The 27,931-nt window shown below is 48.2% G+C and overlaps 1 protein-coding gene across 3 annotated transcripts in view; it reads left to right on the forward strand.

Annotated features, from left to right (window-relative positions):
- GTF2A1 (general transcription factor IIA subunit 1) overlaps positions 1-27,931 on the forward strand; it is a 132,032-nt gene that overhangs the window by 68,894 nt on the left and 35,207 nt on the right. For all 3 annotated transcript variants that reach the window (XM_069637856.1, XM_069637857.1, XM_069637858.1), the window contains 2 exons: positions 9,220-9,396; positions 9,457-9,798. In XM_069637856.1, coding sequence (XP_069493957.1) covers positions 9,220-9,396; positions 9,457-9,798 — 519 coding nt within the window. The remainder of the gene's footprint in view (positions 1-9,219; positions 9,397-9,456; positions 9,799-27,931) is intronic.

The following is a 27,931-nucleotide window of genomic DNA, read 5'->3' on the forward strand; positions in this document are numbered from 1 at the left end:
AGAAAATGAGGTCAGGACAGCAGAGGCTGCTTCAGTGTTGCAAAGGGTCTGCAGGCATCTCTGGTCTTCATCTTCGGTTACTTCAGCTTCCAGTGTTCAACTTGCCTTCCACCTCCGGACCTCACCTTTTATTCAGTTTCAACACTCACTTCGCTGCAATCTCTCTAGGCAGTTTACAGAAAGGGGTTTACAGTCCCGACAGCAGACCACCATTTGGGAGCTGGTTCCATCAGGCACTCGCTGTAGCTTAGGCAGGGACGCCCAAGGGTTCCTGCCAAAGGCAAAACACACACCGCCCCCATCCCAGAATGGTAGAAGGAGGGCTAACCAAGAACAACCATGCTGGAAATGGCGGAAAAAAAAGCCATCAAGTTAGTACTTTGGGGCACCCCTACTGTGTATAACCGGGGCTATAGATATAGCCTGCGGTAGAAAAATCACATAGTTGGTAGACTGCCACCAGCCATAGCTAGAAGGTTGTCTTTGTGACTAAAAAGTCACAGGAGCAGAGAGAAGGGGAACATAGGTATCCCCTTGACACTCCACATAAGGTGGGGTGTGCCATCTCTCAGAATATAAAGGTTTAGGAGAGATACTTATCTCACTATCCTTAAGAACTGTAGTTACTCGGATATAGAAAGGAATCTCAAAGGAGAACCCAAGGGTTCCCAGCAGCACTGCTGCGTGCTGCAATTGTACAGATGTCATAAAGAGATGCAGGTAAGTAGACTCCAAAGGACAGGTAAAACACAGAAACAGAGTTCCAAAAGACAGAGCCCAAACAAATGAATGAGTGGAAAAAGGCTTCACTCATTCAGGATTAAATAAAAACTTCAAAAAGTCCAGAAGAAAGTACTGGGGTCTCACTAGGAGAGGGGATGAAGCATAAAAAATGATATTCTCCCTAACAGCTGGCAAAGATTAATGGCATGCTGCATTACTACATACGTGTGAGAGCAACGAAAGAGCCCAAACTGAAGGAGTTGCATGAAAGGGACATTAATTACCAGTATTTGTTTGCAGACTACTCGGGCAGCCCACCACCCCCTTATTTATATGGGTGTTTACTCTGTGCTCTGTAGGGACAGAAAAACCCTGAATATAAGGAAACCATACAGTTCTTGCTCCCTGACCTTTCAAATGAACTAATAGAATAGGCTCCTTTTCTCTGTTGCCTTCTGAAAAGATGCTCTTGATTATAATCACTTAGACGTAATCTTCATCTTAAGTTTTACTAACTCTTAATATAGCCTGTGAAGCTACAAGAATGTTCACACTGCGCTGGACCTTGATTCAAAGATTGTCTCAACGCTACTCTTCCAAAACCTTTGACTGCTGATTGATGCATACAACCGTTGGTTGGCCACATAAACCTTTTCACCTGTGAAAAGGGGCATTAATGGCAATATGGCAAACCACAACCACGCTAGCCACACTATCTGGCATGACACCATGAAACAGCATACTGTGCACAAACTACGCCAATCCTTGCTTCAGCCACTACTGAGGCTCACCTAATTAAAGGAGCCCTTATAAATGCTAGGTCCTTGGTTGCCCATGCAACGGACATTGCTGACCTTATCCTGGCAGATAAGAGTTCCTGGCCATTTTGGAATCCTGGCTACATGATGCGGCAGGACCACTGTTATCGCTCGCTGTCCCAGACACCTACACAACATCCAGACAGGACAGATAAAACACGAGGTGGAGGAATTGCCATTATATCTAAAACAAGCCTCGCTCTGAGACCTGCTCCCTCACAAATTATGCAATCTTGCGAACCCCTCACCGTTCAACTCCCTCTTATCAATTCTCAGTCCCTCACCATCCACCTAATCTATAGACCTGGCCCTTTGGGAATATTTGAGGAAGAGTTAACGACCACTCAACTACTACTACTTGGCGACCTCAATCTAGGGTTTAATGACCCGCTAGATAAACACACCTTGAACATAGCCAATATTCTGCCCGAACTTGGACTTTCCCAAAAAATTAACAAACCTACCTACAACAAAGGGCGACCTCTGGATTGGGTGGCTGACTACAATTGTACGGCCAACATCACTTCTGTCTTCCCACAACTGTGGACAGACCACTTCCTCTCGTCATTCACACTGTCCACCATTAGACCACTCCCGTTGGTCACTCCAATCGCCCCACCTTATTTAACAAGGAACTAAAAGAATATTACAGTGGACAATGTGATCCCAGCCATTCTGTCAACCCTTAACTCACTGGCAGACTACTTGGATCCAAGTACACTGGTCAACGAGTATAATAAAGTTATGATCACTAAACTTGACAAAATTGCTCCACTCAAACTTGGACCTAGTAAGCCCAAACTTCTCTTAAAGAAGGCGTTTCTCCCCAATTAAGGGACCTACGATTATTAAAGAGGAACAGCGAAACCACCTGGAAACTACTCCCATCAGAAGACAAGTCCAAACTAACCAAAATATTAACCCAATAGAAAAAGGGAATCTGCCTGGCTAAACACAATGCTTACAACAAACGTATATCTAATGCCAATTCCAGCATGAAGGAATTGTTCACCGTTCTAAAGGAATTAGTCTCCTATTCCCACACCTGATATCTGCACCAAAAACAAAATTTGGTGCTCAGTAATCCAACAGGCACTGTCCAATAAAGCAACCACGCTACAGAACAAAATAACCCCAAAAAAAAGCTTCTCAACTTATTACCAGAGCTGAAAAACTCAGCCCCCTGCTCCATTGAGACACCACCTGACCTGGCTAGATTCTACTTTACTAAAACTACTTCACTTGAGGTAGAAAAAGTTGTGTCACTGAAGCCTTCCAATTGCCAGGGTGACCTTTGCCCAGCACAGATCATAAAACGCTGCAAGAGATCTTGCTCCTTTACTTCCAAACTTGTCAATGCCTTCTTCTCCTCTGGCATCGTTCCCACCAACTTAAAACAATCTTGGGTGCTCCCATTGCTAAAGAAGTAAACATTAGACCCTTTAATTCCCACTAACTACCGTCCCATCACAACGGTGCCCTTCTTGCCCAAAATACTGGATAAGATTGCATACACTCAGAACTGCACAATCTCCTGGGAGCAAGACAATCCGGATTCTGCCCCCTGCATGGAACAGAAACCGCCCTCCTTGACTTGAAATCGCAGATTGATGAGCTAAGAGACAAAGGCAAAGCGGCTCTCCTATTACTAGACCTCAGCTGCATTTGACCTTGTGGACCATAAGGTTCTATGTGGACACCTTGACTCGGCAGCCCACTTTTTTCCAGAGGCCATCAAATGGATAGAATCATTCCTGGGCGACAGAACCATGAGGGTCTTCTCCCCGTCAGCAGCGGCGGACCCTATTCCCATCAGGTGCTGTGTCCCCAGGGCTCGTGTCTCCCCTACATTATACAATATATTCACCAAGCCCTTGTTTGATGATTTGGACCTTCTAGGTATCACCTACACTAACTATACAGATGATACTCAGATTCTCCTCCCACTTTCCGGGGATTACGACAAGGATTTGGCATTGGTGAATAGTGTATCATCATCCAGGCATGGATGGCTACCCACGGTCTATGCCTGAATGATGAGACCGAGCTCCTTATCTTGAGCACCAGCTCCAAACTAAAGAAATTAGGCCAGGAGTACTCCTCTTTCACTATTGATGGGAACCTCATCAAGGTGGCCAAGGAGGTAAAGACCCTTGGCTTCTATCTTGACTCTATCCACTCTAGTTGAAGTCAATGGCCTCGGCCACCGTTACACCTGTAAGCTCATTAGGACAGGCAAACCCTTTTTGTCGAATGACCATTGCATGATCTTAGCCAGAGCCTTGATACTTTCTAGGCTAGATTATTTCAACACCCTTTACATTGGCGCTAATAAATCAATCATTCAGAGGATACACATCCTCCAAAATAACGCCCTAAGAGCTGCACTGGGTATGACCAGAAGATCACACATCTCAGTGACTAGGTGCCAAAATAACTGTCTCTCGACCCAAAACAAAATTCTCCTAAAAACTGATTCCCTCACCCATAAAGCACTTAATGCTGCCCCCAGCTATCTCATGGATAGATTCCACAGGAGAACATCCATCATACCTTTTGAGACTTAGTAACAGGAACTGCCTCACCATTCCCAGATTCAGACTCCCTAAAGTAGGTGGCAATAGCTTTCCTGTGAAAGCTGCCAAACTCTGGAACTCTCTGCCACAACCACTCAGGGAAGATCAACCATACCTGAATTTTAGAGGCAACTACATCAACTGGCTCACATCTACCGAACTGTAGGCCTGGCTACTCCTCGGTGGTATTGATGTATAGTCAATCAAATATCCTTAACCTAAAGTCTGCTGTAATATAGATTTGTCTGTGTATAATCTGATCATTTGCTTTACTCTTGCCTATATCCTGTAATATTGTTTAATTTGTACATATGTTGTATCCTTGCCTATGTTTTGTAATAGATCATTTAAGCTTTGCATCTGTCGTAATCTGCTGTGCCCTGGTACCCCTGGGTCTGGTGCGCATTAAAAATGAATAAACAAACATATGCCTCATGTACCCCAGCACATCAAATAACTACACTGTTCTACCTGAAACTCTCTGGGTGCTCCGCTTGAGGTGATCTTCCCCCAACCCAAGGTTTAGCCCGCCATCCATGGTGGTGTGTGTCGAGTATTGGCTCTTAATAAAGCCCTTGATTTAGAGTCACTAGACCACCACTTAATTTCCAGCCTGCTTTTGGAGGAAGTCATGAAAATACTCTTGTGTGAGTGAACCAGTCTATACATAGCAGTACTCATTCAGGCACTGGTATTGTACCGACTCTGCCATTTTCTTGATGACCTCACTTTCATAGATAGACTTGGTCTGATGGTTCTTTATTTTTTTTCTGTTCAAAACTGTACTTTGGGCTTCTATGTATGCATGCAACCACCCGGAGTAGGTAGACCCCTAACCAGATCTTGCATTAAAAAAATGTAATCCCACCTTTGGATCATAATGCAAATCCTTGTTTATCCTGGATGTTTACTCTGGCCAAAACAATATGAAAAACTCCCAAAAAGATCCTCTGACATGGCTTTGTCCAAAAAACCCATAAGCCGTCTTGAGCATAAGTGTGTATCCAGATGCCAAGCTCTGAATAAGCAGATGGCTATTTTCATCATACCTTGGAGAGTCCGTAAGACTCATCTGGGAGAGAAACTGGCCCGTGAAAGTTGGTCCCTTCACCTGCTTTGCTGGCGGATTCTAGATTCAATTAGCACTTGGGGTGGGGGGTTGCAACCAATTAGGTTGCTCGGATCGCATACTGAATCCCACGATCCAACCCTGCTTGATGACCAACTTGATGTTTGCTTCCCCTGCCACCCCCCCGCCCCCTTTCCCTTAACATCATTTTCTCTGTCCTGTCCCCCACTTACCAGACGGTGGTGGTGGAAGCTTGCTGCTTCTGCTGACTTCCTTCCTACCAACCATGGACATGGAAGAGGGGCTCCACTTGCAGCCCTGTCTTCCAGCTCTGTGGCGGCCATTTCGACAGTGTCTTGTTTATTCATAGATAAGACACCCATATCAGCACCCCAGGTTACCGGCTTGGCAACCCGGGGTGCTAATGGTGTTAGTACCCCGTTCCGCTGGCTATACCGTGTGCAGGGGAGGTCAGTAAAATGCCAGTGCCCTTGTTAAAAAGCCCTTGCTTCACTAGGGCCTTTTACTTGGGCTGCCAGGCCGTTACACCCCGGTATAGCCTGTGGAACAGGTTCCTAACCGCCATAAAGTACCCCTGCTCACTGGACACTCAAGACTCCTCTCAGTACGATGGGAGGAAACCACACTGGCGGTCCCTTCTCTGGACTTGTGGGCAGAGCTGATTATTCAGTCCCAATCCTGTACCTCTTTACCAAACTCTGTTGGGTAAGATTATCGATCTTCCTGACCTGTGTTAACCCCAGAACTTTGCTTTTACTGTTGTATTATTTTTCCTTGTACCTCTGAGTGGGAACCTTTTTCCCACACTTGCAGAATCGTTACACTTTTTTTTTTTTTTTTTTTTTTTTTTTTTTTTTATGGTTGTCATTTTTAACTCTCCATAGTGTCTTTTAAAAGTTATCTCCTTTGACAACGTTTTGGCAACAAGTGCCTGTTGCTGGGTTGCTCTAGGGCTCCCCTTTAACTTTCTCTGGCTAACCTTGTGAGAACTACTGTTCCCAACGGTAGAAGCGATCTGTGGATTCCTTTTACATTTTAATAGTTGAAACCAGCACCCCCCTCGTCCCCCCCTTCCACCTTATGTGGAGTGCTGGGGAGATACTGGGTATCCCCTTTCTAATTTTAAACATAACATTTATGTTATAAGGACAAACTTAAATGGCTGGTGGCAGTGAACCTTTGTATTAATTCAGTGACCTTTTTATTAATTCGGTGCAACCCTTACTTCGGGAGTATCTCCCCACCCACTCCCCACCGAGAGTGTCTGAAGGCAGGAATCGAGTGAGGAGTCCAACTCCACAGCCTTTTTCTCCCAGTCTCGGTGCAAGATTCCAGTTCAAACTTGAGGCTGGCTGTGCTGGAAGGATTGCCAACTCCTCAGTTTGAATGTTGCAATGCTGTTTGATTGGCTGGGTTCTGCAGAAGTTGTCTGATCCTGGAAGATGAAGGGGGTAGTCTACCACTTGAACTAAAACTGAATAGGAAGACTAAGATCTTGCGGCTGAAATGATTTCCTGCAACCAGAGAGCCTGCTGTGCAACGAGCCTGCTGTAGCCCTTCATTTCAATCGACCTGGGGACTCAGAAAATGACGACCAGTGCCTGGTGAGACCCACTAGATTCGAGGACCTGCATTTTGAGCCATCCCACACCATGCTGCGACCTTGTGGGGCTGTAATACCCTGGGACCTTGAGCCGTTGTGTGGTGCACGGTCTCATGAATCTTGTTGAAAATTCCTGGTCATCCTACTGGACCTCCAGAGGCACGATTCCAGTCCAATAAGTCCCCTCACCGAGCAGCAATATTCTGTCTTCTGTGCTCCTGGAAAAGGCTCCAATTCACAGCCGCAAGGAAAACCTTGCATAGAGCCTTCCCTGTGATCCTTGCCACAAGAGTCTTCTGTCTTCTTGATTAAGGAATTCAACTACCGGGTTTTTGGTTGCAGATCCTGAAGTAGTCCTGCTACAAAATCTTCGGTGCTGGCTTGTGTATTTACTTACCTTAAGTCTCTTGCAATTCCTGTGTAGTTTTGGGGTGTTTTCTGTGATTGGGCATCCTCTCGGCTAGTGCACCCAGACCACTGCTGAAATCCTCCTAGGCTGTCTTCTGTGGAGCCCCTGGACCCTCCACTAATTCTAAAAGTAAAGTACATACTTCTTCTAACAGTCTTGCTTAGAAACCCTTACTTTTGTTACTTAAGACCCTGTCCTGGCTTTTGGACACTAGACCCTAGTGACTACACAGTTATTACTTACCTTAGGAATGTTCTGCCATTCTGAAAAGTAAATGTAACATATTTCTTTCCTTAAACTTTTTACCATTCTAACAAAAAGTAGATTTAAGGTTGGATCACTCACCTGTGATTTGGTTGTGCTGCATCCCAAAAATAATGCTGTTGGTATCACTTCACTATTCTTGTTAGGATAAATGTACGAGTATCCCCACTGGGCCTTGCTTCCCGTGACCCGCTATTAGCCTTTCCAGAATAAGTCTGTCTTGGGTTTTACCTAACTAGAATAATTTTGAGTCGTTCATAAAGTTTAACACTGGGTTTTGCTTTCCTTAGCCTGTTGTAGACTGACACAAAAACAGTCTTGGGTTTATACCTGTCTTTAAGTTGCTGATGGCTCCTGAAAAGTGTATAGGTTTTACTTGCCTTGAGGATAATCCTATCCTAAAATAAGGTGGTTATTGCTTCCCTTAGTCTGTAAAATGAAAATCAACTGTAATTGAATATTACACCCCAAGGTCCAACTCCCCTAGAATAACTATTATCCTGAATCAGAGTTATAGGTTCATACTGTGCCTAGAATCAGTGTTTCACTGTTCACACAAAGTATATTGTCCAGTTGGTTTACAAAGTGATGTTTTGCTCAGCGCCACGGTACAACTGTTAGGGTCTACTACAATTGTATTACTTGAGGTAATCCAAAAGTAAGCATTGGTTTTTACTCCCCAAAATTAGGTGTGACCTATACTGAATGTGTATGAAAAGCATTGATTTATCTAGACAACATTTAGTTCTCTAACGTCTATGCTTTGGTCTGTTAACTTTAAACCATAGTGTTGTGTTTTTATAATTGTGGTTATATGTAATGTGATGGTACTTATTTCCCTCAAGATTTATCTGGGCCTACTTGTATTTAAATAAACTATTTATTTTCCATTTATTTTTACAATACCTAGTGTTTCAGTGTTTTGGACCATTTGTATTACAATTTCATTGTACTGATTCTACAGCCCTCTCTCCCTCCAAGATAAGCCTGGCTGCTCTGTCTAAGTGACTATGACCCCAGGTGGTACAGCCTTATAATAAGAGTGGAGTCTTATACTGTCTCAGTTGAATGTTTTACTAAGCCCTTAGTTGGACTTCAGAAAAATGGTCCTAACCGGGGAGTCTGAAGCATACAGAGCAGCCCTACAACCTAGGTGTGGCTAGATCTTCCTTCTCAACCATCCAGTCTTCTCCTTTTAGACCCTAGCAACTCTTCTTTAAGGCTCGCTTTTGTCTTCACAAATGGGTCTGAGAAAAAGAGTGTTTGACCATGTAAATACTCCCATGCCAACTCGCCGAACATTGAACCAGGCCTTTTCCAGGACCGCACTCTACTGTGATGCATGTCGCCACCCTCTGAGGAGCATCCAACATTTAAGTCTTACTAAAAAATTTGGATTCGCTATTCACTGCTGGTTCCTAGCACCCTGGTGCTCCATCTGCTTTTATACATTCTCTCCTGAATTGTGCGCCATGTTTAGAAAAGATGCTTTATGTTCAAATTTGTATTCTCTGATATCAAGGAGGGTTTTTTTGCCATCTATCTTAATATTTATTTAGTTTGAGCTAAAATAAAACAGGCAGGTACGCAAGTGTTTTATTGATGAACTGTGTTGATCTGTTGTGACTATCTGCCATATTCTCAGACTTGACTTGTAAACCAACCAAAGTCATAATGTTTATTGATGGCCTCAAAAGCGTGACTCTTCTGTTTTACAATGTTTGTATTGTTTCCAGGTTTTGGCACCAATGTCCGGAGGAATGCAGCAGCAGACGGGAGTGATCATCCAGCCTCAGCAGATTTTGTTTACAGGAAACAAGACTCAAGTCATACCCACCACGTTGGCAACTGCAACGCAAGCTCAGGGGCAGATTACAGTAGCCGCTCAGCAGCAGCAACATGCTCAGCAGCAGGCCCAACAGCATGCTCAGCAGCAGGCCCAACAGCATGCTCAGCAGCAGGCCCAACAGCAGCATGCTCAGCAGCAGGCCCAACAGCAGCATGCTCAGCAGCAGGCCCAACAGCAGGCGCAACAGCAGCATGCTCAGCAGCAGGCGCAACAGCAGCATGCTCAGCAGCAGGCGCAACAGCAGCATGCTCAGCAGCAGGCGCAACAGCAGCATGCTCAGCAGCAGGCGCAACAGCTGCAGGCCCAGCAGCAGCAACAGGCCCAACAGCAACAGCAGCCTCTGGTGTTGCAAGTGGATGGAGCTGGTGACACTTCTTCAGAAGAAGATGAGGATGAAGATGAGGACTATGATGAGGATGAAGAGGAGGACAAAGAGAAAGATGGGGAAGATGGACAAGTCGAGGAGGTAATTTGGGTAGTGGAGTGGCAATAAAAGTGTAGGGTCCCTTTTTTTATTTTTGTAAACCATGTTGTCTGTCATATCCCCAGTATTTCTAAATCCCCAGTATTTCTAAATGCATAATTTCTTTTTCTGCATGTAATTGATGAGACAAACCGGTCCATATTACGACATTCGTTGTTCATTTTAAATTTATTTAAAGGGCATGTTCGCTGGGGTACTTAAATTCTGCCTAGCCAGGGTTGGGGACTACACACTCTAAATTTCCACTATTGAGATCCACCTTGAATACAGATGTTCTCTTAAAGACAACTGTTTTAGGCCTTAATGTGTCTTTGTCCTAGTACCAAGATGTCCTTGGGTGAATGTGTGTCGTACATTTGGATAACCTAACGTATACCACCTTATTGGTTTCAGTCTCCCAAGATGGCCTTCAGTGAGGAATGCCTGCACTTTGGTTTTCAGATTTTCTAATTGTATTTTTAACCACCACTCTAAGGATTTTATGATTGTACATTGTGCCTTGGAACAGTGGTGTCAGCAGTAGCTTTTTCTTGTTTTTGTGTAACATTTTAGAACCGTATTTGACTCATGACTGTGGCTATTATCTAACATGGCCGTGCCACTAGGTCTTTTCTCTGTTCCTTTGGCCATTTTGTCCCTTGGCTTTTCACCCTAGTGTTAGGCCTGGGATTTCCTTATTTTGGCATGCAGGTCACGTGTGTAGGTACCCTGGAAGTGGGCTGGGACTGTCTGGTTCCAATGGCCCTAGTGGGTGCCAGTGTGTACGAGAACCCCAGTGGTCTCCGATGGGACCGCTGCTGGTGTGCATGGATGGAGCAGATTTTCCCATCATGGGAGCACTCACCTGACTGTGGATATGAGATGGGGCCCTGCATTAAATCCTAGCAGATCTGCAACGAGTCAGAACCGACCTGCAGAAGCAACCAAGTATCTAGAAGAGCCAACCCGAACAAAGTACGATCCTGAGAACCCTTAAGCGTGCTGGCATCCGAATGCCATTGTTGGGAACGATTACTCTCGATTGTCTCCTGGTAACCCTGTAAGTGAGCCTGTTCTGATGTGTTCTTGGGACATACAGTGGACTGTCCAGCTTAATTCTTGGTTGCCACGCAGGAGCATCACCGTTTCAACCCAAGACTTAGTGGAATTCCAGCTTATCCAACATGGCACCATTATGTTGAATGTTGTCCCGTCACCTTTGGGTTGCAAGATAGGAGGCTGCGTCATACTGCGAGAGTCTGGTGCCCCTGCGTTACTGTGCGACAGGGACATTAGCTAAAGGCAGCTATACTGCGTTCTTTCCTGTGCCCTGCTGCATCAATATCTTCATCCGAATGAAGACTTGCATCTCCTGTCCCAAACCAGACCTCTATCCATGTGGAAGCTGAACAGAGTGTGGAAATGAACTGCCTAATCTGGCCCAAAACTGAGCCAAGGGCATTCAGTAGTGAAGTCACTTACCGGTGGCCCTTTGTTCATCTAAACGCATGTATAAACGCATTTACGCATTGAAGTTATTTTGGCCTTCTCTTTGGCTTGGGTAATCGTTTCTTCCTAAAGCCTTCCGAAAGTCAGGAACAGTTTAGTTCATCGTAGCAGATCCTCTCCCGACTCTTGCAACCAGTTTCACCCCTTCAGAATTCTTCCCCTAACTTTTTCCTGCTCCCCAAGAAGTACTTTGAGCTTTACACAAACAGGTGCTTTTAGGCTCACATTGAACATTGAGCTTAAGCCTCCCTCCATCTTGGGGCTGGACCTATACAGTTAGGGTTGCCATCTCTGAAGACTGTTGGTCCTATAAAAGTAAATTTTCCTAGCCGGTATTGGTGGAGTTACTTACTTTCTCGCACTGACTCCAGTGTGTGTATATCTATCTGAGGCACGTGGAATCTGCTTAGATCACATGCTGTGCATAGGCCGACATCTAGTAGAAGCTGTGCAGTATTTGTTTTTGAAATTCGAAAAAGGGGCATCAATAGGGTGTGCCAGTAATACTATCCCTAGTGTGACGTCCACTGTACCCATGGCCCTTCACGCGTTGAGGTCCCTCAGATGGTTTTTTTTTTTTCCGCCATCGTAGACTGACGCTATTTCGCAGAGTTCCCTTTCGGCTCATCGCCATTTATTACCAATTACTGATAGTTTTTCTTACTATCCTTGTATTCACCGACTATCAAGACCATCCGGCAGCGGTGAAGAAAAGAAACGACCGTTGAAGACTCCCGTCGACAGATTCGTTCAGGCCTTGGAAGGCCGCTTCTTGCATCGGCCCTTACAGTGGGGAGAGAGAGGGGGGGGAACATTTTAGAATGTCTACATACCCCTTTTCGTACACTACACTCATCTAGCTGCCGTGCCTTTCCATTATGGATAGTAACCCTTTTAAATTGTGCTAAGTGCAATAAAAAGTTCCTGTGGGTCAACAAACACCTTGTGTGTAACCTTTTGTCTCCCTCGGGACCACGTCGAGGGTACCTGTCGAGCGTGTAGACTCTTCAAACCCAAGACATTGAAGGACCGCTTAACTAAACACTGTGCCCAACGCGCCAGGCATTTTGAGGCCCCGGAAGTGAGGGGACCTTCAGTGACGGCACCAACGGTGCGGTATCCAATGGCGAAGTCGACTGGGTTATTCCTGTTTCCCAAGCGCAGGCCGCCGACCCCAACACACAGGCCTGCGTCCTTGTTACAGGGGCGACACCCGGTGGTGGATGCGCTCACTACCCCTCCACCAAACGCGCAACCCACGGCCAAGACTCGACGCCCGTGCCGAGCAAACGGCAGCGCACGACGTCTAGAGAGAGGTCTTTTGAATCGCTGTCCTCTGGGCACTCCAGATCGCCACATCACAGGCCTGACTGTTGAAAGACAGAACAGACGTTGATAAAGACATTCCCGATGGTCATGAGTCAGCTGATGAGACTTCGGATCTGACTGTAGCAGAGATTTGGCGTTCTGTGTTGATATCAATAAACCCAGACAGGCTGGACTAGCCCATTTAGTTAAAAAGCATGTCCCAGAAGGCCTGGTTAAATCAAGGGAGTCCAAGAAGCGTTCTTCTTAGACCCCTAGAGAAAAATCACAGATGAATGGGTCCCCTCACAAGAGAAAGGAACCTCAGATACAGGATTCCCTTTGTTTAGCTTTAAAGAAAAAGGCTACACGTTCTACTGTAGTTCCACCTACTCCAGAAGATTCAAGTCTCGCATTCCTAGTTCTGCCCAATGGTCAGCTGAAGATATAGATGGGGGCATGAGAAGAATGCCCTTCATGGCAAATTACCATTGAATGAAAAAGACCTTGGCTACTAAGCAAATTTTCACCCCGCCACCCCACTCAACAGCGGCCTCTGGGTCTCAGAACCTTGTTCAACCCCCTGCTGAGAGGTCTCGCCCCGTGAGCTAGAACAAGATCCCACTGTCATCGACCTATATGACCCGGACACTGATCATGAAGACCTCCAAGTCCAAGAAGCCGCAGACCCTTGTGGGGATAATGAGGACGAGGCGGGTGATCCAGAAACAGAGATGTACAGCACAACATTGACTCCCCAGTTGATAAGACCCCTCCCCCCTGTTGTAGACTCGCCTATAATCGGCCTCTTCTGAACGAGGAACTTATCAAAGCGGCTGAACATTTCCAAATATCTACCCAAGAGGATCCACAGGACAAGGATTTCGTAGACAAAATCTTGTGGGATAAAAAGGCTGTATCTCAGTTTATTGCCCTGTTAAAGTCTGTCCAGTGAAGGTACAACCCTCGCTGGAAACACCCAATCAGACGTGGGCAGTGAACCCCCGCATAGAGAAACTTTTCAAACCTGCACCATCAGACCCGCTGTACATTAGGGGGTTGCTAAAGCCTGACTCGCTGATTGTTACAACAAGGAAAAGAGCAGGCACAACCCTAGCCGCCTTAGAGGCTCCTCCAGACAAAGCAAGTAAAAGGCTCTACACAATGGGCAGGAAGGTTGCCTCTTCGCTGCATTCCAGACCAGGATAGTTCTACTTTCAGCTCACTAGAATTGACATACATTGGATGAGGTCTCAGCTTTACTCTCCTCAGCCTCGGAACCCCTCAAGACTCAATTAGTACTGGTGGCTAAAGAAGGAAGGGCAGTTTCAAGCGGCTTGCTAAAAAGCAGTCTCACTGCTGCAGACCACGCCGGCAGAATCGTAGCTGAGGGAACCATTATTAAGCGTCCCGCTTGGTTACACCTATACGGGTTTAAGCCAGAGGCGCAGGCTACTCTCATTAACATGCCCGTCGATGCCAATGTACTATTTGGCAAGGCCGTCGAGGACGCCTTGAAGCCAAGTAAGAATACGATGTACTGAAATCATTGGGCCAACTGACCAATGAACTACCTCGCCAGAGGGGGAACAGCAATTTTCATTGCTCACGCTGACAATTTTCCCAGAGGGGTTCCAGCTATGATCGAAATCGGGGAAGAGCCTGGGGGAACAATTGAGGCCAAGCCTCTCAGAACTACCAGAGAGGACCGCGCAGATCACGTGGTCGGGTAAGGGGTCCCTCTTCCAGAGGTGGTACCCCACCTCAGAAACGGTGACATCACGCTTCAGGTGCCCTCCCATGCCTCTCCAGTAGGAGGGTGCATTTCCAACTTCACCCAAGCATGGGAGGGAATCGCCTTAAACAGATGGGTGCTGTCCATTGTAGCGGGCAGATATTCTCCTCGAGCGATCACCCCACGCCAGAAAACGCACTCCAAACAAGACCACGCATCCTCCTCGAGGAAATTGCCACGCTGCTCCAAAAGAACACCATAGAAATCGTGCCAGCTAACCAGGTAAACAAGGGTATTTATTCAACTTACTTCCTTGTGCCAAAGAAAGGTCTAACGATGCGCCCAGTATTAGATTTACGCCCTGCAAACAAATGTCGAGCCACAAATGTTCTGCATGACTACGCCACAAGAGGTAATCCCTCTACTAAAAAATGATTACATGGCTACTCCACATGAAAGATGCCTATTTTCATATTTCAATGTTCCCAGCGTGCACATTCTTGCTTTTCAAGATGGCGAATCAGCACTACCTGTTCAAAGTGCTGCCCTTCGGAATTGCTTCTGCTCCAAGGGTATTCACGAAGGTACTGGCGGTAGTGTCAGCACACCTGCGCAGGGAGGCAATCCCAGTGTACCCTTACCTGGACGAGTGGCGGATTACAGGGGACCCCCCCCTAATTTGCAGGCTAAACATTCAAAGAACTATCAATCTTCTTTCAATTGGGCTTTGCCTTCAACGAGAAAAAAATCAAGCCTACTGCCAAGCACAACCAAACAGTTCCTAAGAGCTGTTTTAAACACAGAAGAGGGGTTGGTTTCTCGTCGGGGTAAACAATCCAAAACATTTTACTGCAAATACTGCATTATCGAGCCCGCCGCCAGATAAGCGTATGAAAAGCGATGGACGATCTAGTGGTTGTTTCGCCAACACTAGTACAAAATCTTTGCTGGTGGACAAGAGAAAATCTGTTTAAGGGAAAAGCCTTCCAAGATCCGGAAGTACAAGCGATTGTCACTACAGACACCCCACTCGCTGGGTGGGGTGGGGTGGGGGGGGCTCATTGCCGTCATCACACAGCTCAGGGTCTGTGGTGTCGTGCAGCGGCACAGAACCACATCAATCTGCTGGAACTACTGGCTGTATTCAAGGCCCTTCAAGCATTAGAGTTTTACCTACTGAACCAATCTATGCAAGTCCTCAGACGGCACTACAGCGATTGTTTTACATCAACAAACCGGGGTGGAGGGGGTGCACACGTTCTGCAAATCTGTCCAGGCTTGTGCAGCAAATTTGGAAATGGGCACTCAAACTGAAAATATTCCTATCGCCACAGCATGTTCCAGGGGAAGTGGACCCTCTGGCAAACTTGCTGACCAGAGATCCCATACCAGAGGAACACGAATGGCGACTACCTGCAGGGATCGTAGAGCGCCTATTCTCAATGGTGTTCCCCACAATAGACTTGTTTGCTGTAAGCGTAAACAGTCAATGCCCAGTCTTTACGTCCAGGTTCCCCCAGCCAGGCTCCAAGGGGAAAGCCCTATGAATGAACTGGTCAGGGAAATCTTTACGCTTCCCATTGCAGCAGGCAGAGGAGACCGCATTTCCACGAATGCCATCTCCAGATGGATAGTCGGATGTGTACAATTGTGCTATTCATGATAAAACGCTGCCTTTCACGCCCAGAGCTCACTCCACCTAGACGCGTTAAGGACCATGGTTAAAGTGGATGTCACACTATGACATGGATAGTATTACTGGCACGCCCTATCAATGTCCCTTTTCGAATTTCAAAAACAGCTGTAATACTCTGCAGCTTCCACTAGATGTCTGCCTATGCACAGCACGTGAATCTAAGGAGACACATCAGAAATATGATTACGGTGACTAATGTATCCCATATATTAGTGTGTTGCTTGTGTGGTGTTTTACTATGCATTTCAGTATACATTTGTGTTCTTGGGTCTTTAACCCCTTAACTGTGAGTTATTGCTCTGTGCTGAGCCTTTTTTTGGACATTTCGGTACATCGCTTCAATTCCTTGTAACGTTTTTGTTACAAGTGATGTCCTGGACACATTTGCACTCTTTTCTTCCTACATTGGCGCGGTCATAACGACCCAAAGGATTAGTAGTTTGCTGTAGGGGGGGTGTGAGAAAGTGACCAAATGTTTTTTTTTCAGAAAATGGCAATAGAATTATGAACAAAGAAGCCGTTTCTTTTTTTTTTTTTTTTGTCAGAGCGAAGAATAAATAGTTTGCAGTTTATTTTTCTTTGAGGATTTATAGCAGCACACCAATCCCTCTGGCTTCTGGGCGATAGTTGCATGGGTACAGTTATATAGGTGGGAGCAGTTTGAACAACTAATTAACTAGTGGGTCTTTAGGTTTTTTTTCTGAAGAGTTGGTAAAACTCCCCAGACCGTAAATGGGACGGGAGATTGTTCCAGAAGTTGGCCACAACGGTGGGGAAGCTTGAACCACCTGCACATTCCCGTTTGAATCTGCTGATGAAAAGTTGCTGGCTGTTGGAAGATCAGTGGTTTGGATGGTGAATATTTCTTGATCCTCTGGGCGAGGTAGATCTGGGTTTTGTTTGCTAGGCAGTGGTGTGCAATCACGAGGATTATAAATTGTAATCTTTCCTGGATGGGGAAGCAAGTGGACTGACACCTGAACTCGAGATGTTATCAGATTTGTTCAAGTCGAGGGCAGCCTTGAGGGCATTGTTTTGAATGACCTGTAGCCTGTTTAGGTTTTTGTTCAAAGTCTCATAAAGTAGGGCGTTGCAGGAGTGTCATTTGGACAACACAGGAGCGCGGGAAACTGAGAGGCGGTTGCTGGTGGATAAGAAAAATCTGCTTGCTTGTATGTTTTGTCGTGTAGGCTGTTGCAGATGCGATGTTGCTGATTTGGCGGTTCATGTTGTGGGAGACATCAAGGTAGATACCCAATGTTTTGACTGATGTGGAGACAGGGATATTGTGGCCATCTATGGAGGAGAGTCTGTAAGCCGGGTCAAGGTTCGAGCGTCTGGATGAGGGGCCAACTAAGAGCAGCTCTGTCTTCTCGACATTAAGATAGGCTGTGTTGAGCCATCCAAGTTTGGATGATTGCGTAGATGGAATTTACGGTGGTGCAGTCTGGGCGTAAGAGCCTTTGAGGGCTGAGTATTTCAGTATCGTCCGTGCAATTCGTGAATGAGATAACCCAGGAAGTCTAGGTAGTCGAACAAAGGTTTTGTATAAATATTATAGAGGATTCGGGAGACGCATGAGCCTTGTGGGACATGGCATTGGAGTTGGCGGGGCCAATGCTTTGCCAACAGACTCGCAAGGTTCTATTTTCGAGGAAGGAGGTGACCTAGCTGGTTGCTTCTGTGGGAAAAGTGTGCGACTGGTGATGGCAGAGGGCCCCATGATCTACCTGGTCAAATGAGATCGAGCAACATCTGCAGGGATGTTTCCCTGCATCATTGGCATAGTCTTGTTGATTCTTGAGGTCCAGCAGGGCCGTTTCAGTTCCATGACCAGGTCAAAAGCCAGATTGGCAGGGGCTGAGGATGGAGTGATCTTCCAGAAAGGCTTGTATTTGGGTGTAAGCGACTAAGATTTTCAGAAGGAATGGCACGGTGGTGATGGGTCGATTAATTGTTGTGTATGGAAGGATTCATTGAAGGTTTTTTTTAACAAAGGGGTGACCGTCATTGTTTGAATAAGGTAGCAGGACAGATGTCTCCTTTGCACCATGAGGGCTTAAGGCCCTTCACCAGGTTGGCCAGATAAAGTTCAATGATGGGGGAGAACAGAGCTGTAGTGTGCAGGAGGCTGGGGTTTTCGGAGGGCTGATGGGGCAAGTTGTGAGCTTTGGGCTTAATTTTGCCTTTTAGTTGCGAGATCTTTCCGGTAGGCATCTTGAATATTGTTGCACCAGGTATTGTCTTTGGTGATTGTCGAGGGAGGTGTGGTGGGGGTTCTGGTGGGGATTTTGAGTTCAGAGAATGGTGAAGTTCAAGTGAGCTAGAGGCGGCTTCTGATATTCTGCTGTTGTATGAGGCTGCATTGATGGCTAGTATGGATTGTTTATATATGTTGGACTGTTCTGCGAAATTGGGTCAGTTCTTGAAAGCTTGGGAAATGGCACATTCTGAAAGGGTTGAGTGGAAACAAAAAACCTATTTTTCATAAGATTACCATCAGTTTATCAGTTTTGTGAAAGGTAGGCTATTTTCCCCCCTTCCCTTTTGTAATTGGACATTCTTGGATGGAATGGGAGAGAAGGGTAGGAAAGCTCAATGCGAACATAAACTGCATTCCAAGTCCAGGAAGGGGTCATTTGCGCAGGTCGGGCAACAACTATGGTGCCCTAACTATGGGAATTTTAGGTACAAATTGGAAAAGTGAAAAACATGTCCTGGACGTTTGCATTTGGAAGGTAATGGTTTCTGTGAATATTGAGAAGGAATGCACCCTACTCTTCCAGTTGGGAAATGACATTTCATAATGTTTCACAAAACAAGCAATACCAAGAGCCGAAAACGGGACGCAGCATTATTATGCCGACTCCCTAAACAGACACACTTGACATTTGAAAATAAGGAAAACAAATATGGTGAAGAATGCTAAGCATACATTTTTTGAAAGAGCACAGGCCGACCTTTTTAAGGATGGGTGACTTGCACAGGTTACAAAAGTGTACAGTGCTTAAAGCAGCGACTAAATGTAGGTCACATTTGGGAAATGAAAGTTTGTTTAAGAGTGTGGTTGGAAATGTATGAAAACGTTATCAAAGCCAAGAGAAAATAACAAATGTCCTACCTTCCCACATTCCCACAGGTGTTCCGACGGAAACAGTACCTCACATGTGTTGGTGCACTGACCTGGGCGCAAAGGGGAAAAAAGGCTAATCCACTGGTACATCGAACACCCTGAGGAAGACTGGGTTTGGTCTTGTGGACAACCCACAGATTTGTGCCTGGGGTGTCCGCCCCCAAGCAAAACGGGAAACCCCATGCATTTGAGAAGACACCCGTGGGAATCCAAAAAGGTCTGACTTGCTTGAATCGCCCTAGATTTTATTACGCACAAGGCCTAGCAAAGTCCAAAATGTATGGGAAAACACCACAATGAAACCACCAAAACACTTGGGAAACAATACATTTCCTACCTTCCCGTGTTCCCACAGGTGTCCCGAAGAAAACGATGTCACATTTGTGGGTGCACTGATGTGGGCGCAAAGGGAAAAGGCTAAACCACTGGTACAACAAACAGCCTGAGAAGACCACATTTTTACTGGATTTAGTTTTGTGGCCAACCCACCGATTTGGGTCTGGGGTGTTGCAGCCACCATGGAAAACAGATGACTCCATGCATTTCTGAAAAGACACCTGTGGTCTGACTGGCCCAAAATCGCCCTAGGTTTATTAACCCCAAGGGGCCCGGGTAAAGTCTAAAGTGTAGGAACCCCCCGCCCCCCCCCCCCAATACCCCGCCCACCCCACCACAATGTTCAGACATTTGCCACCAGGAAACAACCGAAACACACCGGAAACACATGTCCTACTTTCCCACGTTTCCACAGGTGTCCCGACGGCAACCGTCCCAGTGAGCCCGGCAGGGTCACCATCCCTCCCCGTAGGGAAAAGCTATACCGCAGCACAGCCAGAGCTCTAGGATGGCTGGGGGTGCTGCCGCTGGCCTTGGGCGCGCCTCTCCAATGTGGGTCAGCGGTCCCAAAGTCCAGCAGCAGTTCCAGGGATTCCTTCCAGGTCGTCCTACCTCAGCACAAGCTCCAAGATGGTTGGGGGTGCTGCCCCCCCCCCCCCCGGGCGCCTCTCTTCCATGTAGCTCCAGGTTCCCAAGTGGCGGGCCAGTCCCTGGTAGGCCTGGCAAGGTCATCAAAGCAGTATCGCAGCCCAGCCAGAGGATTAGGCTGGCCAAGGGTGCTGCTCCAGGCCTTAGGCGCCTGACTCCAATGTGGGTCGACTGTCCCCAAGCGCAGCACCGATCCCAGGGAGCCCTGGCAGGGTCCCCTTCCCTCCCCGGAGGGAAAAGCTGTAACGCAGCAGGGCCAGAGCTCCAGGATGGTCAGGAGTGCTGCCCCTGGGCGTCTGTCTTCCATGTGGGCTGACCGTCCCCAAGCCCAGCGGCGTCCCCGGATGGAATAGCTTTAAAGCAGCGCTACAAGAGATTCAGGAAGGTTGGGGGTTGGGGGGGGGGGGGGGGGGATGTGCCTGTCTCCCTTATGGGTCGATCGTCCCCAAGTCCAGCAGCAGTACTAGGGAGCCCCTGCAGGGTCAGTATCCCTCCCCGGAGAGAAAAGCTGTATTGTGGCACAGACAAAGCTCAAGGATGGTCGAAGTGGTGTCCCCGGCCTTGGGTGCCTGTCTTACATGTGGGCCGACCGTCCCTAAGCCCAGCGGCAGTCCCCAGAGCCCTGGCAGGGTCCCCATCCCTCACTGGAGGGAAAAGCGGTAACACAGCCCAGAGGTCCAGGATGGCCGAGGGTGCTGGCCTTGGCCGCCTGTCTCCCATGTGGGTTGACCGTCCCTAGGTCCAGCGGCGGTCCCAGGGAACCCTGGCAGGGTCCCCATCCCTGGACAGCTGGTGGTGCCTGTGAGGGACCGGGGGGGGGGGGGTCGGTCTGTACTTCTGCCCTCTATTTGGTAGAGGAGAGGCACAGAGGACCCCAGCCAAGATTCTCAATAAGGTAGCAATGAACAAGCAATCAAGGCCTAGCTTCTTGGGAGGTGATGCAGTCTAGTTCTTAAGTACAGTGTAGTCCCCAAGCACCCACAAAGGAATGTCTATAATGGCAAATATATACAGTTCTACGTGGTACCACAATTGCTATTAGATCTCTTTAAAGTGCATCAACTGTACGGTTAAATGGCACACAAATCAAGTTGTAAAGGAAACCAACAGTAGAGAAAAGAGGAAAGTAGTTGATTAGAACAATTTGCAGAAATACTGGTCACTACCCTTAAACACAGCTCTGTGTGGAGATCCTCCACCAGTCCCCCCCCCCGTCCCCCCCCTCAATCCCCCTGCCACCCCCCCTAACCTGGGCAACCTGTAGAATAAAGATACAAACCCAGACTTCCCAATAGTTCTGCAACCCCAACGTACCAGGCGTTGTAGCGTTCCTCGTCGGGGAATCGACGGCCCTTCTTGAGTGGCCTCCCTTTAAGGCAGTAGTCACGGGTCGTTGAACATCTGACGGAGAATAGGGTGAGATACGACGGTGAAGTGGTAGCTTCGTTCCTAGCGGTGCTCGTTGACTGGGAAGCATAAACGTCCTGCCAGGAAGAGTCGTGCGGGGCACCTCAGTGTCGATAGTTCTGGACCGCAAAGAGTTTGAAGAACTGTGGCCCAGCAAGGGCGTCGAGTCGTTGGTCTCTGTGGTCTTTGGGTGGCGGGAAACCCACTGGCGGATGCTCCTCCGCGCATCGACGGTCAGGCCTTCTCCAGCAGGATACAGCGGCGACGATGCGGACGAGAGCGTCCTTGGATTCGAAAGGTCTTAGGCAAATGGGAGCACGGCGGTTCCGGTCGTCGACAGTGGCGGACAGCAGTCCGGGCGCTTCTCCTTGGGATTCCGCAGCAGTCCCCGTCTCGGGTCGGCAGCCTGTCGAAGGTCTGTCTACTAGGGAGCTTTGGCAAAGATCAGCTGGTGCACGATGGTCCCTCGTAGCTCGGGAATAGGGCGCCTTACCAGATCCTCTCTGGGTCAGTCCTTGGAGACACAGCAGCTTTCAGATTGTGAAGGAGAGCAACAGCAATTCTTCTCATCCAGCAGGGCTTCAAGGTTAAGCTTCAGGTTACTCCAGTTACTCGTCGTGTGGACTTCAGCTTCTGAACATGATTCCTAGCAGTGAGAGGTCCCCAGATATACTGTTGATCTCGCATTCATTCCGCTGGGTCAATATCCAGCATCCACTCACGGCGAAGGGCATTCATTCATTCATTCATTCATGCAGGCAGGCAGCCAGGCAGCCAATCAGGCACACAGTGCATTCAGGCCATTCACTTCTCTCCAGACACTCACAACAAGTTGTGTATTGGGACAAGTACCCAGCCATTCAACACTCCACACTGCATTCATAGCGATTTCGGGCAGGGCTGTCTCCGTCATTGTGTCAAACACCAGATACTAGACACCCACAACACAGAATGCGTATTCGTCACACACTCCATTCACCCAGGTCCCACCCACAGGCGTACCCACAACATACGGTCGTTGGGAAGGCTCCAGCCAGTCTGGTCAGCACTTCCTCAAACTACCATATATGGAACTTCCACCCAACGGCCAGTTAGGGGGATGGGACTGAGTCGTGGCTTCCGGGACTTCGGGAAGATCAAGGTAACAGGCGATGGAAGGCAAGAGGCCACGAGGGCCATCTTGTCTCCATCAGGAATCTACCGATTCCAATGACAGGGCCTGGGCATCCCAAAATGGAGGACGCTCGGGGCACCATTCAATTCAGCACGGGGTTGCCACCAACCCGTACCCTGCTCCGTGGGCCACCCACAGGTTCCCAAAAACATACACTAGTGCACAGGGTTGTACCCGCACCCATGGGTGCCATAAGGGGATCCCATGGTTCTGTTCACCAAAACCAAAGGGGAGAGAGATGCACCGCCAGGAGTCCCACATGAACTCCTGCACGGCAGAACACACAATGAAAGGCAGTAAAGGACAAGGATACGGAGGCCCTGTGCCTCCTATGCATTTCCAACATCACAGTGCTGCCTCAGCCTTGGGCCTCTGCCTCACACATGGGTTGACCGCTCCAAGCGGCGTTTCCAGGGAGCCCTCCGCTCCGCAGGGTCCCCATCCCTCCCCGGAGGGTAAAGATTTAGCGTGGCCCGGCCAGGGTTTCCCTGATGGCTTGGTGCTCCTCGCTGCTTCCCAGGGTTGGCAAAATGTGACCAGACCCTCATTCCCCCCCCCCCCACCCCTCCTAGAAGCGGAAAGGATCTGCCCCTCCATGGGTGATTCTTGTGGGAGCTGGCCCTACAAGTATTGGGACAGCCCTCTGATGCCCTCATGTATGCCTCTGGCAAAATTGCTCTGTCTTTCTTGGGGCAAATGGGTACAAAACAGCACTAATTTGCCCCCCAAAGAAGGCAAAACCTTATGCCATCTTGGTGGCAATATTTGGGGGTTAGTTGCGGGGGCGGATTGGCCTGGGGGGCACCCTGGGGGGGCCCACCTTCAAGATTGTATCCCTGGTGGCTGTGTGGTCCTTGCTGCTTCCCAGGGATGGCAAAATGGGGCCACACTCCAGTCACACCCCCCACAATACCCCCTTCCTGAGTTGCAGCAAGGTACTGCCTGTCCTGGGGGATACTAAGGGCGATGGCTAACTGGCACAGTGCCAGCCCCCTGACACCCCCAATCGATGGGAAAGTGCACCAATTTGCACATATAAGTGCAAGGAGGTGCAGGAGCAAACATTTAGCCTTGCAGTTCTGCAGCATGCATCCCCAATTGGTCATGCAAGGCCGGGGAAGCAAAACACCCTGGCATCGCATGCACCCCGGATATCTGAACTTGCGAAAGAAAACCACGTCTTCTACACATTCAAAATGAAGCCCATGGGGCTTAGTGTTTTCACTCTGCGTGCTTTACTTCACAATTGGTGATGCCAGTCTGCACTTGTTCTCCCATTGGGACGCCCCTCCCCCCCAACCCCACCCTCTTGCAGGGGCTCATAAAAGTGCATGCTATGCCATACTTGTTTGGCTATGTACTTCGCGTGGGGGGTCCAAGTGGCCGGTTGAAGACCGCAAGGGGTGCACGTACACCTACAATGTACCTGAGCAGCCCAATGTACGATCTTGCAGGCCCAGCAAGGATTATTTAAATATGGATTTTCTTGCAGATGGGGAAGGTGGTGGCCAGCAAATGCGGAGGTGCTTAAATGAAAGTTTAATGCAAAGTGAGCTCGAGTATAAAATGACGTATGATATGAAATTGTATTTATATTGCGCCCATACACAAGTTTTTCACAGCGCGAAGAGGCAAGGTAGGTGTACAAGGGAGAACAAAACAAAGATCTTACTAGGCGCAGTGACACCGACACTGAGAACGTGCAAGTGGAGAGGGGAAGGGAAAAGTGCAACGGGCATGGGAGGAGTGGGAAGTGCTGAACATGTGATCGAGACAACAGGTAGTGCAGCCAAAAAAGCAGCAAGTGCAAGAATTAGGCGCAGACAACAGGGGTCTAAGTGCAGATAGGGGACTGTAGGGTTGCAGATACAGACCCAAGTGAAAAGAGTTGCCAGGAGGCAGTGAGGGTATGCTGCTGGGTGGGCAGGGAACTGGGCATTAATTCAGAGGGTAACAAGGTGCCCACTGCAGAACAGGAGAGATCAGCAGGAGAGAAGAGAGAAGGATGAAGGAAAGAAGGTGGTATTGAGGTGCTTTCGGAACTGAAGATGGTTCTCAAGTTTCAGAGAGGAAGGGAGGCTTTTCCAGAGGGAAACCCCAGCCGAAGAAAGATCTACCACCTACTCGTTGCTTGGAGAAGCGACTAACTCTGAGGGAGTCGGAGGAGCAAAGAGCTCGAGTAGGAAGGTATTTCAGAAGGGAGAGTTGAAGGTATTGCGACCCCAGAAGGCCTTGTGGACAATGCTGAGGGTTTTGAGTTTAATACTCGCAGCCGCTGGGAGCCAATGAAGAGACTGGAGAGATACAAAACCAGTGCTTGAGACCCAGGACAAGTCTTGCAGTCCTGTTCTGGATGAGTGCAGAGGGCGGAGAGTGGTAGTCCAATTTAGAAAGCTGCTGTTGCAATAGTCCAACCTAAAGAGAACCAGAGCTCTAGAGACCGTGAGCTCTGGGGGAAGGGGAAGAAAGGAAGGATACCCTTGAGGAGGTGCAGTTGGTAGTTTGACTTCTTTGAGACGTCAGAGATGTGTTGAGAAAAGGAAGGCGTGGAGTCTAAGATGACCCAGAAGTTCTTAGCCTCACAGGTGGGAGCAGGAAGAGGGTCAAGGCAGGCCAGCCAGAGAGTGACAGGAAAGGAAGGTGTAGGAGTGCCGATGAGGAGCTCCGTCTTACTGACATTAAGGTAGAGGTTGTTGGCAGCACACCTCTCTTGGATTGCTTAAAGACAGTCGGAGATGAGAGAGGGAGAAGAGGTAGCCGAGGGGAGCCTGAAAACGAGCCGAGTGTCATTTGCATAGCATTGAAAGTTGGAGCAGAGGGCAGCAATGCGGTGGGCGAGGGGTGCCAAGTATTGATTGAAGAGCCACAGAGAGGTTAGACCCCTGGTGAACACCACAAGTGGAGAGTGAGATAGAGGAAAGGAAGGACCCAAGTTGGACATGCGAGGGTTGGTTGGAGAGGAAAGGGGTCAGGCCAGGGTCTGATCAGTGATAACCAAGTTATCATGGAGTCTGTTGAGCAGGATGGCATGGTTGACCATATTAAAGGTGGTAGAGGGATTGAGTAGGATGAGGGCAGAGGGGAGAGGAGAGTCCAGGTTCGAGAGTAGGACCTCATGGATGTTCAGGAGAGCAGTTTCCGTGCTTTTATCTGCTCTGAAGCCACACTGATGGTCCTGGAGGCAACCAACGGAATCAGTGTGGTGGTTAAGATGGTTCCATGTAAATAATGTACCTGCAAAAATGCCTCTTGACAAGTTACTGTTTTTTGCAGAGACATTCTTACATTGAACAAGCGGGGGACACCCCCGCAACCCCCACATCTTTTTATTTTTACAAGGGGAGCAGGGGACATCCCCGCAACCCGTCCCCATACATAATTTTAAAGATTTTGGCCGAGTTGTTGTTAGATGCCGCAGAGGCATGGAATTTGATGAGGGCTCTTAGTGCGGATAGTGAGCCAGTATTGCCTTTGGAGCAGGCGACAGGCCAGTTTGTCAGAGGATGAACAAGATGCCCGCCATTTCCTCTTAGCCACCCTACACTTGGTTTAGGTTTAAGGGTGACTAGGTCAGAGTCGGACCAGGCGTTGCACTTGGCTTTGGGCTTCATGCGGATCCTAATAACAGCGGCAAGAACATCAAGAGTATCAGCAGAGTGGCGCTTGGACAGGGCAGTGTCAGGATGGGAGTCAGCCAAAGGTGGAGGGGGTAGAGAGAAAGTGGCAACGAAAGCCTCAACTAACACACGCTTCATGGGCCGAATGACCAAGTAGGTAGGTGGCCGTGCTGAAGATGGCTTGGTCTGAGGGGTCGAGAGTGAGAGATGGGAGGAAAGGAGAAAGTGATTGCTCCATGAGAGGAGTGGTGAGAAAGTTGGAGAGGGGGAGGTCAGAGGAGTTGAGTACATCCACTGTGTGCCCTGCAGAGTGAGTAGGGCCAGAGGGAAGAATAAAGAGTCAGGTCGTGAACGAGTCCAGAGGAGGGACAGGAAGCATCCAGGTGGATGTTGAGGTCTCCAAGGAGGAGTTGAGTGGTTGAGGATAGGAGGGAGGAGGAGAGGTCAGCCCACTCGAGCGGAACGAAGTAGTTGGACCACGTGACCGATAGTAGCAATGGTGAGAGAGTGGCCTAGAGAGGTAGAACCTGCAGAAGGCATTTGAAAGAGAAGTAGGCCTGCATAGGAATCGGAGGCAGGAAAGATCAGGGCTACACCCCCACTGGGACAGTTGGAGCTGGGCGCACATAGGATCTTGTAGCCATCAGGGCTGTCAGCGTGTCAAAAGTTGTGACAGAGCTGGCCGTGAACCATGTCTCAGTGAGACCGAGGACATCGAGGTATGCTTTACTTATTATTGCATCTAAGGAAGGGACATACGCCTAGACTGCATGTAGGGTGGTCAATTAATAAAAGTGAAATCTTGACTAGTTTGATTTGTAAGTTCCCAGTTGACACCTCAAAGTGCCTCTACCTACTGTACTGTCGGTGCCGCCTTTTGTTAAAGGCAGCAGCATGGTGAACCCTAATGAGTCAGTAGGATACATTACACGGGTAGCTGCATTTGAACATGGTGGAGTGTTGCCTAACAGTTCTTGTGAGTTAAGTGCATGGTCGGTCTGTATATAAGAGTGCTTCTGAATGCATTTTTTGTGCTTTCAGACAGTTGACTGCACACAGAGGTGTGCAGGTTTATTTAATTGTGAGTTTTCTGTTATCCAGTGGTATTGCTAAAGTGCACCCATCACCACTTCAGTGGCTTTTTGCTATTGAGTGCTTCCATGGAGGGGGAGTGATTGCCAAGCGTGGGTTGCCCATGGGCACAGTTCCCCTGGGATGGGATTCGGGGAGTGAGTGGAATAAGTGTGACAGTGCTACATCCCCATTGACTTAGCATAGGGGGTGAATCTCTGGCTCAGTTGTTGAGACATTGAGGCGTTCCTCAGTGCCAGGGTATCGTTGTTAATATGGGTGTTTTTTAAAACACATTAGCCACCAGTAGTGACAACACCCTTCCACTTGCTCTGTAGGCCATTAACAGCAAGGTTCTCTGTAGCTTTAACACCCCGGCTGGGGGGCGTACGTGGCGTTTAACGGCCCGCCAGCCTGAGCGCAGGTAGGCTGATTGAAGCGAAAAATAAATGTAGAAAAAATGGCCACCACAATTCAAAGGAAAAGGGACTGTACCTTTTCTGAT

This window comes from Ambystoma mexicanum, chromosome 14, assembly GCF_040938575.1.
Source record: "Ambystoma mexicanum isolate Mex_15411 chromosome 14, UKY_AmexF1_1, whole genome shotgun sequence".
In the NCBI taxonomy this organism is placed as follows: Eukaryota; Metazoa; Chordata; class Amphibia; order Caudata; family Ambystomatidae; genus Ambystoma; species Ambystoma mexicanum.